General features: G+C 35.3%; 1 protein-coding gene and 1 long non-coding RNA gene across 2 annotated transcripts; both read right to left on the bottom strand.

Annotated features, from left to right (window-relative positions):
* Nucleotides 1-666: 666 nt before the first annotated feature.
* Nucleotides 667-3,485, bottom strand: LOC127707365 (uncharacterized). The gene is made up of 2 exons (XM_052211864.1): nt 2,779-3,485; nt 667-2,099 (listed from the first exon to the last, which is right to left on the bottom strand). Exons 1-2 carry the CDS (start codon nt 3,201-3,203, stop codon nt 1,265-1,267), a joined length of 1,260 nt encoding a protein of 419 aa, XP_052067824.1. The 5' UTR covers nt 3,204-3,485; the 3' UTR covers nt 667-1,264.
* A 760-nt stretch (nt 3,486-4,245) lies between these two features.
* LOC127707364 (uncharacterized) lies at nt 4,246-6,219 on the bottom strand. Its single transcript, XR_007984816.1, has 2 exons — nt 5,270-6,219; nt 4,246-4,895 (listed from the first exon to the last, which is right to left on the bottom strand). It is a non-coding gene; the product is annotated as an uncharacterized LOC127707364 (long non-coding RNA).
* Between the last annotated feature and the right edge of the window lie 8,757 nt (nt 6,220-14,976).

Here is a 14,976-nt window from a genome sequence, read left to right as displayed (position 1 = left end):
TCCATGGTACTAAAGAACGTACTCCCTCCAAGACAATCTAGAAGCTCCTCGATTCTCGGCAAGCTGTAACTATCCTTTTTGCTGATGTTATTAAGCTGACGGTAATCAACACATAGTCTCAGGCTGTTGTCTTTCTTCCTCACCAATACCACGTTGGATGCAAATGGACTGTGTGATGGCCTGATAATCCCAGCATCAAGTAACTGTCGAAGGTGAGCTCTAACTTCGTCGTAGGCTGAAGGTGGTATACTCCTATATCTTTGTTTAAAGGGTTTGTCATCTATCAGATCTATGCGGTGCTGCACAATATCTGTATGGCCAACATCATCGTCTTTCTTCGAAAATAGGTCCAAATATGAAGTAACAAGTTGAAATCCTTGGTCATACTGATCATCTGTTAAGTTGCTCTTGGTAAACTCTATCTGATCCATGATGTTAACTATCTCTTTCTCTGATGGCTCATCATGTTGGTATTCAAGTGATACGGGTTGAAGTTCACAGATGATAGCTTTTGGTGGAATGTTGATGGTTCTTGTGGTTACATTAGATATTTTGATGGTTATTGGTCCGTTCTGTTTATGTTGGTAGTTGACAAGTCCTGGCTCAATATCAAAATCCTTAAAGTCCTTTGCCAATATAGAAGAATGTGTCATAGCTGTAGTACGGTAGTATGGTATCTCCTTATCCAAATATCCAGTCAATGAGATGTAAGAGTTAGGTGGTACAGTGATACTCTTGACTTCTGCGCTCTTGATGATTCCTAATCTGTTGTTGTTCTTCAGAAGTTCTCGCTCACGTAGTAGAATACAGCGGAATGTAAGGTACCATGGTGTAGTAAGGCAACTGTTCTGCAAAAATCTTTGCCCAAGTTCTTTTTCAAATGTGTCCATGATTGCTGTAAGTGTGTTGGTCCCAAGCAAGAGTGGTACTTCATGGTTGTATCTGCTGTCTGGTACTACCAATAGTATGCAAGATTGTATCTGCTTGTGTCCAGGTATTTCCAATTCAACCTCTGTATATCCAAGATATGGTAACTGCTGACCATCAGCGCATTCAATGTCCAGTAATGTATCCAAGTTCTTCAAAGGTGTTGATATATGTTCCCGAAAGAAGCTGTCGCTAATGGTGGAAACGGTTGAGCCAGTGTCTAAAAGTGTTGATGTTTCCTTTCCGTTGATAAAAATCTGTGTTTCAGTTGGTGTTCCAAAAAGTCCTGCTGGCATCTTAACTCTGTTGCTTCTGGGAACTTGTTGTCTTGCAATACCTATGGATGTTCCCCCTTCATAGGTTGCTGCCAGTTTAAATTCTTCCTACTGTGGTCTAACCTCACATTGCAGTCTGCCTTCCTGTGTCCAAATTGTCCACATCTCCAACACGCAAACTGATCTCTGTTGTTCCTTTGTGGTTGTTGTCTTGTGTTGTTGTACTGATTTCTGTTCTGTCCTTGTCCATAGTTCTTTCCTCTACCTCTCTGTTGTTGTGGTTGACCATTCCATGGTTGTCGTTGTTGCCAAGGTGGTATCTGTTGTTGCCATTGTTGTTGCTGATGTTCTTGTTGTTGTTGCCATGGAGGTGTATGTTGTTTGTTTGCCTCATAAGTGTCCATCCTGTTAACCAGTTGATGTATCATTCCTTTGAGTTCCTCAAATTCTGATGGTGTTTCCTTAACTTCAGTTGCTGCCTTGCTGGTGTGTGGCTTAGATGAAGTTGATGACTCCCTCAGTAAATGATCACCCTCTATCTGGCGTATGGCTACTCTAAGTGCATCAAAGGTCTTGATGGTATCATACTTGTGGCCGGATATGTCTTTTAAAGATGTCCTAAGTCCAGTCCAAAGCATAGATCGTAGCATCTCATCAATGTCCTTTGGTTGTACTAATCCTCTTTCTTTGGCTTTCCCAAGTATGCTCTCTAGTCTACAACTCCAGGTAGTAACGCTCTCATCTGTTCCTTGACGTGCGCTGTAAAATTCTGCCAATAATTCCTCCTTCTTCTCCACACTACCATAAACACTGTCTAGCTTCTGTAGTATCTCTTGAACTGAAGCATCTAAATCCAATCTCATGGCAACCATTCCAGCTTCTCCACGTAAAGATCTTCTTACCAGTCAGGGGCATTACTTAAATAAGTAACAATTAAAATTACCTATACAAGTAATGTTGAAAACGAGGCTATTTTAAATATTACTTATATAAGTAACTTTTCTGAATATTATTTTTATAGGTGTCCAATTATACAGATTGTAGTAGCTTTAACAAATTTTCACAGTCATCTGGTTATTTTTCCCATGAAATATAAAATCTAATCCTTCTGAAACACTAATTAACTTTCTGACGCACTTATCTTTCATACTGACGCTTCTGTGTCAAAGATTGGTCTCATGGGACTATTAAATTATCATTTTCCTCCAAAATCTTGAAGGTAGACTGATATAAATAGATAGATACTTGTGAATTAATTAAGACTTGAAGTTATTTATAGCTTGTAACCAAAATCAATTACATATGTTCCTTCAATAAGTGTTATTACTATTTTTTTCAAAAATGTATAAAATAACTTATTCAAGTAATATTTTTGTCATTATTTTTAAAGTAACCCTTTATCTCTATACTCCTCTCAAATCTAATTAATTCTTTATTTTATGATATAAAATGATGTAAAAATTCATGAAAACTACATTTAGTCTATGCTTCTATTGAAATTTAAAATAACTCTATTAAGTAATTTTATTATTTTTAAAAACAAAAATTACTTATATAAGTAACTTAAAAAAATAACTTGTTTAAGTAACGCCCCTGACTGCTTACGGTGTTGAGTATGGCATCTTTGTCATAGTTCTGCTTCATAAGGACTCTCACCTCATGCCTCCATACCTCAAATGTAACATCTCCAGCTTTGATTTCAGTTCCTGAAAACCATGCTATCTTCGGTGGATGGTTAATAACTGTCTTGGTAACTTTTTCTTCTGGTTTTGATGGTATAGGTGGTGGTTGTAAATCAATTTTGGCCTCTGGTTCCTCCTTTATCTTTCCTTTCATCTTCAAAAATCCCATCATCCAATCAGTAAGTTCCTCTGGTGTATCTGCCTTGGGTTTAACTCCCATCTTTGCAAATGCATCCATCATCTTCTTAATGTCAGGATCTATCTCCAATGATGGACTCTTCGGTTGATGAGTGATGACCTCATCTCCTCCTGTAGCCATGTTGTAAGTATGTGTGTATATGACTTACCTGATTACAGTAATAAGTGTAAGTACTGATAAATGTAAAGTCAAAATATGCAGTACAAAAAAAAAATAAACAAAGTACAGAATCAAATGCAAAGTATGCAATACAATGTATACTCACCAAATAATAATGTAAATACTCAGCAATGTATACTTCCTGTAAAAGGGTTGGCCAGAAATGTGAAACTTTTATGCTCACACCTCTAAATCAAGGACACAATAATATCTCAACTCAGTGTCAAAGCTAGATAATCTGTAAAGTCACTCAAGTACCGAACTACCAAACTATGAAAGAACTAACTCAAAGTATAGCTACACTGAAAGATCAAAGTAAGTATATCACAGGTAGGTTAACATGCAATAAGGAAAGGATGTAATGTGTGTATTAGCAGGTAATTATTAGATATAGGATTTCATGCACATGCACCTTACATACGGTAAAACACTACCCGGTACTACTATTCTGTAAATGTTTACCTAAATTTTATGTTCCTAATTAAATAAGTTTAAATTTTTTTTTAAGAGTACAAATCACATATAACACCAATAAACACAATATGCTGTACACAAAAATCAAAACACAATGACACTACATGTACATAAACATAAAGTAATACAAGTCACATAACATTTCACACATGTATGCAATAACTCAAAAAGTAAACATATGTACCTATCATCAGTGTGTGAATATGAAAAAAATAAAATAAATTTGAAAAAAAAAATTCACAAAGTCCTATGTGTATGTACCTCAGAGAGAGGAAAAAAAAAATTCAGGATCAATTATCCAAAATCAAAGTGTATGTGAGTATGTGTCAATTAACAAAGTCCAGTTTCAAGTGACAATGTTTCACAAAACAATAAATGTGTCAAAATATTTTCAATCAATGTTAAACAATCAATATCAAATGTCACTGTGTTACTAAGATTTGTTTACAAGTGTTGTGTATGTATAATCTATTTCAATACATGTACTTCCGGTTGACCTTGACCTTGTTTACTTTTTTTAGGGGGGGGGGGGGGGGGGGGGGTAAGTAGGTCAAGTATCAAAGAGAAAAAAAAATTTATCTAAGTCTCTGAAAAAAAATACCTATATTCAATCAACCTAAGTTCACAAAGTATGTCTCACTGTAAGCAACAACCACTATACATCCAATGCATAAGTTTTCAGTCTATGTACTATACAACTTTCAATGCATAAATATGTACCACAATATTTTTTTTTAACAACACAAATCTGCTCTTAAATTCTAGTTTCAGTATAAAATTATCGCAAATTACTCTTGCGGTTATATAATGTAATGTAATATACACAAATTCAATTCATATAAACATATTAATTCAACTTACAATATCAGTATAAATCAAGAAAAGTTGTTTCAGAATTCCAATCACATGTCGATTTCTGTTTACCTTTTCTTCGTTCATATGAACCGGACGTTGGCCAATAACTAGGTCGGGTGCGTTCGAACAACTTTCACCGTACGGTTTCTTCAATCCAAGAATTCCAATCGTAGATATATCAACGTTGTCACAGAAATAACTCTTTGTGGGCGCCAAATTATGTAGTAGCACTTTCTAGGGCTAATAAAACAATACTTTCTTCTGAGGTGGATTCGTTTTATTTCTTGACAAAATCAGGATAATAACAATAACTAAATAAATACCCTACAAAATAAATACAATAGTAAGATTCTGACCGTTTATCGAATAAATAATCTGGTACATAGGTTTCTATCCATGTAATGTGATAAACAAATGTTTTACTAATAGAAGTAGAAATAAATCTGTTCTGCATGTATTTACAACAATATGCTTATATTGTTGAGCGTATCTGACAAAGTTTAGTCCATATGCACTTAACGACTCATATTATATAAACAAGTCTAATATACGAAAAAATGACAAAAGCGGTTAACTCAAACTTTAACATAAGCAAATTAACAAAACTAAAAGCAAAAGCTGCATGCTGTATAAATGCCGTAAGCATAAAATAGCAACAAACAAAAATACGAACATTACAAAAATAACACTTAGCTTACCTCGCATGAGGTGCAAAGGCCTCCTGAATTATCTAATTGGAATTTAATCACATCTTCCCAGGATTACTTAAAATATACCTGTATAACAAATAAACAAATTGTAATCCATGTTTTACTGTAATAATCCACCTGTTTACGATATGTACTCTTAGTTAAAATAATCAATCAATACCACATAACTTTTATTACGTTTATATCTTTACCTTTAAAAGTATTTAAAGCATTCGTACCGGAACACTCGAATTCTCATACAGTGTGTATTAAATTAATTCTTTACCAAATTAGTTAAAAGTACTTTATTTATGAAAATATGAAAATAACGTCTCTTAAACCATTTAATCAAACAGATAATACTTTACTGTACTTTATCTATTTTATATCATTTTAAAGCATTCATCTCGCATTCAACATTTACGCATCGGTCTTTCATTCTAAACATTCATTCTAGGTAAAATAATAAATATCTGGACTATTAACATATAATTAGTAATAGAGAAAGATAACTGACCTGTATATAGAATATAGAACACTAAGAAAGAATGTTACTCAAACTTAGAATTATATCAGACACAAATGTCTATGTCCACCATTATATCAAAAGTGATAACCAGTATAAAGAACAAAAGAAATATAGCGCCAAAACATAAGACCAATAGAAATAAAGAAAGTGTGCGGTCCAATGAACCATGAAAAGAAAGCCTTTGAAGTAAAATACAGTGAAACCAAAGTTACCCAAACCAGTAGAAAATGTCGTCTGTCAATAAGTCCAACTGTCAAATAAGCAAATAAAATGAACTATGAAAATAAATATATTAATCAATTAATTACAATCTGTAATTAATATACTCATACCTTTAATTAATCAATATAAGTCATATCCTATACAAAATACAACACTATAAACTAAATATAAAAATATACACAATTACTGTAAAACCTATAAAATACAGTCTACCACAATTTCATTTATCTTCTTCAAAACAAAGACTATTTTCAGTACGTGGTTGCCTCCTATTTAACATGTAGCAATGTTATTTATCGGAAGAGAGAGAGCTGGGAGAGAGATAAATGACTTTCTTTACAAGAAAATTATGCCCAACAATGGACAGTGTAAAGCAAAATTGTATCCGGGTGAAATTTGATCCGGTGGAAAAAATGTCACAGTAGTTGTTGTTTTTTTTTTATCTGGAGGAAAATATTTCCCTAGGATATTTTTTCCTTTGTCGTGAAATTCAATGTTGGTAGTTAAACTATTGAATGGTTATCAAAAAAACTTAATATTTACAAACACTATGAAATAATAATAGTGTATTTTAATTAAAGCTAAATTGTTAAAAAAAAATGTATTATATGAATGGGTAATAATTTCACAGATTATCATTGAAAATAATATCCTGAAATATTCAAGTAACTATCATTCTTTTAAACAGACAATTATTATGAAACATAGAAAAGAAAACCAGAAGTAATTTCAAAGATCATAATTGTGAAATAATATCATGCTTAATTTAATATATATAAAATAAGGTAAGTGAAATACAGATAAAAGTGAGTTGTTTTCAGATCTCAGTACAAATATAAATTAAAAAGTAAAGGTAGAAATATAGTTGCTGTGAACAGTATTATGGAAGAATTTGAGTATGATATTTTAACTATATTAATAGTTTTGTCTGGGTACAAAGATGTAGTTGTTGATAATATGGAAATCAGATGAATCATAACAATATATTGGAACAAACGCAATTTCAACAGCTGGATAGTATTCACCTGTGAAATATTATCTGTCTTATTAAATCATGTTTAAAGTCATCTTTTTATATAAATGAATATAGAAATAAGATTCAAGGGAAAATATTACTATGGAATAGATTCGGGAATATAATATTAATATCTTTAAAATAAAAATTGCTCATAATTACCTCCCTTTAATTGATAAATTATGCAAATTTGTTCTACCTTTTTGAAACATTCATAATTATGGTCAGGTATATATTGATTGTGAGTAACTTACATAGTAGTTAATGGGACTTTATTTCACAAGGTTCTATGAAATATGGAACAAAAATATATACTGGTACATACTATCCGCACAACACAGATAGATTTTCACTTCTCTGGAAAATATCTACCTGTGAAATACCATGTCTGGAAAAAAATTACTGGGACAAAATATCCTCAGGATAAAATATCACAGAGGAAGAAATAAACCGTTACAACAGCAGTTTCATTAAGAATCCGTCAGTTTTTATACATCTTATATAACAAAAAAATCAGGATAAATCATGGATCCTTATATAACAATTATCTGATCTTTAAATTTCATAAAAACAGGCATTAATATTCACGATTGCATTTTTTTTTTTATAAAGAAAGCAACTTATTTACATATCAATGAATACACAACACGGAAGCTAACAACGCGGACCTCGACGAAAGCACCCATCAATATTTACATGTGGAATACACATCTCCACCAAAGGCGCTTGGGTACATAATACAGATTTCATATTAGTAAGTTTTTGTTGTTGACAGATCAGCTGCCTTTGTAAGACAGATATCTTTGTTGGTCAGATGTCTTTGTTGAAGAGATGTCATTGTTGGACAGACTAGATATTTTTGTAAGACAGATGTCTTTGGTAGAAAAAGAATGTTGTTGAACAGATGTCGTCTTTGTTGGACCTACCCAATTGAACAGATGTCTCTGTTGGTCATATTAGATATTCGTGTTGCACAGATGTCTTTGTTGGAAAGATTTCATTGTTGGAAAGATGTCTTTGTTGGACAGATATCTTTGCTGAGTTGGACAGATGTCTTTGTTGGACATATGTCTTTGTGGGACAGATGTTTTTGTTGGACAGATGTTTTTGTTGGACAGATGTCTCTGTTGGACAGATTCTTTTGTTGATCAAATGTCTTTGTTGGACAGATGTCTCTGGTGGACAGATGTCTTTATTAGTCAGATGTCTTTGTTGGAAAGATTCTTTTGTTGGTCAGATGTATTTGTTGGACAGATGTCTTTGTTGGTCAGATGTCTTTGTTGGATTTTGAGACTGTACGGCATAGAGCTTGAAATATTGTTAAGTTTCCCGTCTTTTGTTGATTGATTGATTTCTTATAACGTCCAGTGACAAACATTTCATGCAGATTTAGGACGAGAACACTGTGTCTGTGACGAGGATTGAAGGCTAAACACTGTGTCTGTGGCCAGGGATGATTGCTAAACACTGTACGTTGCTCGCTAACAAGATGAATGCTAGACACTGAACGTTGCCCACTAACAGGAGGAATGCTAAACACTGTACGTTGCCCACTAACAGGATGAATGCTAAACATTGTACTATGCCCACTAACAGGAGGATTGCTAAACACTGTACTATGCCCACTAACAGGAGGATTGCTAAACACTGTACGTTACCCACTAACAGGATGAATGCTAAACACTGTACTATGCCCACTAACAGGAGGATTGCTAAACACTTTACTATGCCCACTTACAGGAGGATTGCTAGACACCGTATGTTGCCCACTAACAGGAGGAATGCTAAACACTGTACATTGCCAACTAACATGATGAATGCTAGATACTGTATGTTGCCCACTAACAGGAGGATTGCTAGACACTGTACGTTGCCCACTAACAGGAGTATTGCTAGATACTGTATGTTGCCCACTAACAGGATGATTACAAGACACCGTATGTTGGCCACTAATAGGATTGCTAAACACTGTATGTTGTCCACTAATGATTACTAGACACCGTATGTTGCCCACTAACAGGAGGATTGCTAAATACTGTACGTTGCCCACTAGATGTCTTTTGGTTATTTGTGTTGTTGGATTGTTGTCTCATTGACGTTTATCCCACATCTCCTTTCACTTAACGTTGTGTGTTGTCCACTAGATGTCTATTGGTTATTTGTGGTGTTGGATTGTTGTCTCATTGACGTTTATTCCAGACCTCCTTTTACTCGTACGTTGAGTGAGATGTCTCTTTTGGTCATATTAGATATTTTTGTTGCACATATGTCTTTGTTGGAAAGATTTCATTGTTGGAAAGATGTCTTTGTTGGACAGATGACTTTTTTGGACAGATGTTTTTGTGGGACGGATGTCTTTGTTGGAAAGATATCTTTGTTGGAAAGATGTCTTTGTTGGACAGATGTCTTTGTTGGACAGATGTCTTTGTTAGACAGATGTCATTGTCGGACAGATATCTTTGTTGGACAGATGTATCTGGTGGACAGATGTCTTTATTAGTCAGATGTCTATGTTGGAAAGATTCTTTTGTTGGTCAGATGTATTTGTTGGACAGATGTATTTGTTGAAAAGATGTCTTTGTGGGACACATCTTTGTTGCATAGACACACTATATTATTTTGTTGTACGTGTCTTTGTTGTACATATCTTTGTTGGACAGCTATCTTTGTTGAACATATGTCTTCACTAAGTTTTTTTTGGACAGAAGTCATTTTTTGACAGATATTTTTGTTTGACAGATGTTATTTGTTGACTTATGTTTTTGTTGACAGATATCTTTCTTGGACAGATTAAATGGCTTTTCATTGAACGTTGTTTAGGTGCTTCTCGTTGGTGTAATCTCCTCGTGTATATAAGTATAGTTATTTTTGCAACAAAGCTCATTAAAAAAAGGCTAAGCATCTGATGAGTTAAGCCTTTTTCAACTGATTTTTATAGTTCGTTCTTATGTTGTGCTGTTACACCACTGTCCCAGGTTAGGGGGAGGGTTGGGATCCCGCTTACATGTTTAACACCGCCACATTCTGTATGTATGTGCCTGTTCCAAGTCAGGAGCCTGTAATTCAGTGGTCGTCGTTTGTTGCTGTCTTACATATTTGTTTTTCGTTCATTTTTTTGTACATTAATTAGTCCGTTAGCTTTCTCGTTTGAATTGTTTTACATTTGTTATTTCGGGGCCCTTTTTTAGCTGACTATGTGGTATGGGCTTTGCTCATTGTTGAAGGCCGTACGGTGAGCTATAGCTGTTAATATCTGTGTCATTTGGTCTTTTGTGAAGAGTTTCATTGGCAATAATACCACATCTTCTTTTTTATAAGCTATTGACATAATCTTCTAATTTCCGTGATACTAACAAATATCGTCTAAAGAGCTGTTAGTTTTAAATTAATTTAATTGAATCCGATTTTGAGACTGTACGGCATAGAGCTTGAAATATTGTTAAGTTTCTCGTCTTCTGTTGATTGATTGATTTCTTATAATGTCCAGTGACAAACATTTCATGCAGATTTAGGAGGAGAACACTGTGTCTGTGACGAGGGATGAAGGCTAAACACTGTGTCTGTGGCCAGGGATGATTGCTAAACACTGTACGTTGCTCGCTAACAATATGAATTCTAAACACTGTACTTTGCTCGCTAACAAGATGAATGCTAGACACTGTACGTTGCCCACTAACAGGAAGAATGCTAAACACTGTACGTTGACACGCTAAAAGTATGAATGCTAAACACTGTACTATGCCCACTAACAGAAGGATTGCTAAACACTGTACTATGCCCACTAACAGGAGGATTGCTAAACACTGTACGTTACCCACTAACAGGATGAATGCTAAACACTGTACTATGCCCACAAACAGGAGGATTGCTAATCACTGTACTATGCCCACTAACAGGAGGATTGCTAGACACCGTATGTGGCCCACTAACAGGAGGAATGCTAATCACTGTACATTGCCAACTAACAGGATGAATGCTAGATCCTGTATGTTGCCCACTAACAGGAGGATTGCTAGATACTGTGTGTTGCTCACTAACAGGATGATTGCTAGACACCGTATGTTGCCCACTAACAGGAGGATTGCTAGACACCGTGTGTTGCCCACTAAAAGGAGGATTGCGAGATACTGTATATGGCCCGCTAACAGGAGTATTGCTAGACACTGTATGTTGCTCACTAATAGGATGATTACTAGACACCGTATGTTGCCCACTAACAGGAGGATTGCTAAACACTGTATGTTGCCCACTAACAGGAGGATTGCTAAACACTGTACGTTGCCCACTAACAGGAGGATTGCTAAACACTGTACTATGCCCACTTACAGGAGGATGCTAGATACTTTATGTGGCCCACTAACAGGAGTATTGCTAGACACTGCAGGTTGCCCACTAACAGGATGATTACTAGACACCGTATGTTGCCCACTAACAGGAGGATTGCTAAACACTGTACGTTGCCCACTAGAAGACTTTTTGGTTATTTGTGTTGTTGTATTGTTGTCTCATTGACGTATATCACACATCTCCTTTTACCCGTACGTTGTGTGTTGCCCACTAGACGTCCCTTGGTTATTTGTGTTGTTGGATTGTTGTCTCATTGACGTATATCTCACACCTCCTTTTACTCGTACGTTATGTGTTGTCCACCAGATGTCTATTGGTTATTTGTGTTGTAAGAATGTTGTCTTATTGACGTATATCCCACATCTCCTTTTACTCGTACGTTGTGTGTTGCCCACTAGACGTCCCTTGGTTATTTGTGTTGTTGGATTGTTGTCTCTTTGACGTATATCCCACATCTCCTTTTACTCGTACGTTATGTGTTACCCACTAGATGTCTATTGGTTATTTGTGTTGTTGGATTGCTGTCTCATTGACTTATATACCACACCTCATTTTACTCGTACGTTGTGTGTTGTCCACTAGACGTCTATTTTTTATTTGTGTTGTTAGATTGTTGTCTCATTGACTTATATCCCACACCTCCTTTTACTCGTACGTTGTGTGTTGTTATATTGTTGTCTCATTGACTTATGTCCCACACCTCCTTTTACTCGTACGTTGTGTGTTACCCACTAGATGTCTATTGGTTATTTGTGTTGTTGGATTGCTGTCTCATTGACTTATATAACACATCTCCTTTTACCCGTACGTTGTGTGTTGTCCACTAGATGTCTATTGGTTATTTGTGTTGTTGGATTGTTGTCTCATTGACTTATATCCCACACCTCCTTTTACTCGTACGTTGTGTGTTGTCCACTAGACGTCCCTTGGTTATTTGTGTTGTTGGATTGTTGTCTCATTCACGTATATCACACATCTCCTTTTACTCGTAGGTTGTGTGTTGTCCACTAGATGTCTATTGGTTATTTGTGTTGTTGGATTGTTGTCTCATTGACGTATATCACACATCTCCTTTTAATCGTACGTTGTGTGTTGTCCACTAGATGTCTATTGGTTATTTGTGTTGTTGGATTGTTGTCTCATTGACGTATATCCCACACCTCCTTTTACTCGTACGTTGTGTGTTGTCCACTAGATGTCTATTGGTTATTTGTGTTGTTGGATTGTTGTCTCATTGACGTATATCCCACATCTCCTTTTACTCGTACGGTACGTTGTGTGTTGTCCACTAGATGACTATTGGTTATTTGTGTTGTTGTATTGTTGTCTCATTGACGTATATCCCACACCTCCTTTTACTCGTACGTTGTGTGTTGTCCACTAGATGTCTATTGGTTATTTGTGTTGTTGGATTGTTGTCTCATTGACGTATATCCCACATCTCCTTTTACTCGTACGGTGCGTTGTTTGTTGTCCACTAGATGACTATTGGTTATTTGTGTTGTTGTATTGTTGTCTCATTGACGTATATCCCACACCTCCTATTACTCGTACGTTGTGTGTTGTCCACTAGATGTCTATTGGTTATTTGTGTTGTTGGATTGTTGTCTCATTGACGTATATCCCACATGTGCTTTTACTCGTACGGTACGTTGGTTGTTGTCCACTAGATGTCTTTTGGTTATTTGTGTTGTTGGGTTGTTTTCTCATTGACGTATATCCCACACCTCCTTTTACTCGTACGTTGTGTGTTGTCCAATAGATGTCTATTGGTTATTTGTGTTGTTGGGTTGTTGTCTCATTGACGTATATCCCAGACCTCCTTTTACTCGTACGTTGAGTGTTGTCCACTAGATGTCTATTGGTTATTTGTGTTGTTAGATTGTTGTCTCATTGACTTATATCCCACATCTCCTTTTACTCGCACGTTGTGTGTTGTCCACTAGATGTCCTTTGGTTATTTGTGTTGTTGGATTGCTGTCTCATTGACGTATATCACACATCTCCTTTTACTCGTACGTTGTGTGTTGTTCACTAGATGTCTATTGGTTATTTGTGTTGTTGGATTGCTGTCTCATTGACGTATATCCCACACCTCCTTTTACTCGTACGTTGTGTGTTGTCCACTAGATGTCTATTGGTTATTTGTGTTGTTGTATTGTTGTCTAAATAAAGAGGTCAACATACAAAATGTCAAACTCTAAATCGTACCGAGTCTAAATAAAGAGGACAACATACAGTCTTAAACAATAGACAAGCGTCTATACAAAATGTCAAGCTCTAAATTGTCCCGAGTCTAAATAAAGAGGACAACATACAGTCTTAAACAATAGACAAGCGTCTATACAAAATGTCAAGCTCTAAATAGTCCCGAGTCTAAATAAAGAGGACAACATACAGTCTTAAACAATACACAAACGTCTATACAAAATGTCAATCTCTAAATTGTCCCGAGTCTAAATAAAGAGGTCAACATACAGTCTTAAACAATAGACAAAAGTCTATACAAAATGTCAATCTCTAAATTGTCCCGAGTCTAAATAAAGAGGACAACATACAGTCTTAAACAATAGACAAACGTCTACACAAAATGCCAACCTCTAAATTGTCCCGAGTCTAAATAGAGAGGTCAACATACAGTCTTAAACAATAGACAAGTGTCTATACAAAATGTCAATCTCTAAATTGTCCCGAGTCTAAATAGAGAGGTCAACATACAGTCTTAAACAATAGACAAGTGTCTATACAAAATGTCAATCTCTAAATTGTCCCGAGTCTAAATAAAGAGGTCAACATACAGTCTTAATTAATAGACAAGTGTCTATACAAAATGTCAATCTCTTAATTGTCCCGAGTCTAAATAAAGAGGTCAACATACAGTCTCAAACAATAGACAAACGTCTATACAAAATGTCAATCACTAAATTGTCTCGAGTCTGAGTAAAGAGGTCAACATACAGTCTTAAACAATAGACAGTCATCTATACAAAATATCAAGCTCTTAATCAGCCCCAATCTGAATAAAGAGGTCAACATGCAGTACTTTTAATTGGTATTTTAATATCAAATTGTATATTTTCTCAATAAGATTCAACATTCATGACTGCACGTGACTTCCGTGAACCCGTCAAAACAATGCATAGGAAAAACAAACGAAAAGCTTGATATATCTCGTAATTATTTAGTTGTAGCAAATTAATGTTATAAAAAAAAAACGAATACTTCCTTTTTAAAATTTTATAGGGTTGTAAAAGCGTTGATCTGCGCACATTTTTAGTATGAAGCGCTTCCTCATACAAAAAGTGCTTCAGTAAAGAACAAAATATTTCCCATGAAATCAATTTTGAGCACGGTCCCCATTAAATTGATCGATTCTTTAACTAACAGGATGAATGCTAAACACTGTATGTTGTCCACTAACATGATGAATGCTAAACACTGTATGTTGTCCAATAAGATGATGAATGCTAAACACTGTATGTTGTCCACTAACAGAATGAATGCCAAACACTGTATGTTGTCCACTAACATGATGAATGCTAAACACTGTATGTTGCCCACTAACAGAATGAATGCAAAACACTGTATGTTGTCCACTAACAG

This window comes from Mytilus californianus, unplaced genomic scaffold (assembly GCF_021869535.1).
Source record: "Mytilus californianus isolate M0D057914Y unplaced genomic scaffold, xbMytCali1.0.p SCAF_67, whole genome shotgun sequence".
Lineage (NCBI taxonomy): Eukaryota > Metazoa > Mollusca > Bivalvia > Mytilida > Mytilidae > Mytilus > Mytilus californianus.
Note: the sequence above shows the minus strand (reverse complement) of the source record. Positions and strands in the feature narration are given on the sequence as shown.

Coding starts and splice junctions, on each gene's coding strand:
- LOC127707365 (XM_052211864.1), bottom strand. CDS start 3,203: ATGGCTACAGGAGGAGATGAGGTCATCACTCATCAACCGAAGAGTCCA. Junction 2,100..2,778: donor CAGGGGCGTTACTTAAACAA/GTTATTTTTTTA, acceptor CTGACTGGTAAG/AAGATCTTTACGTGGAGAAG.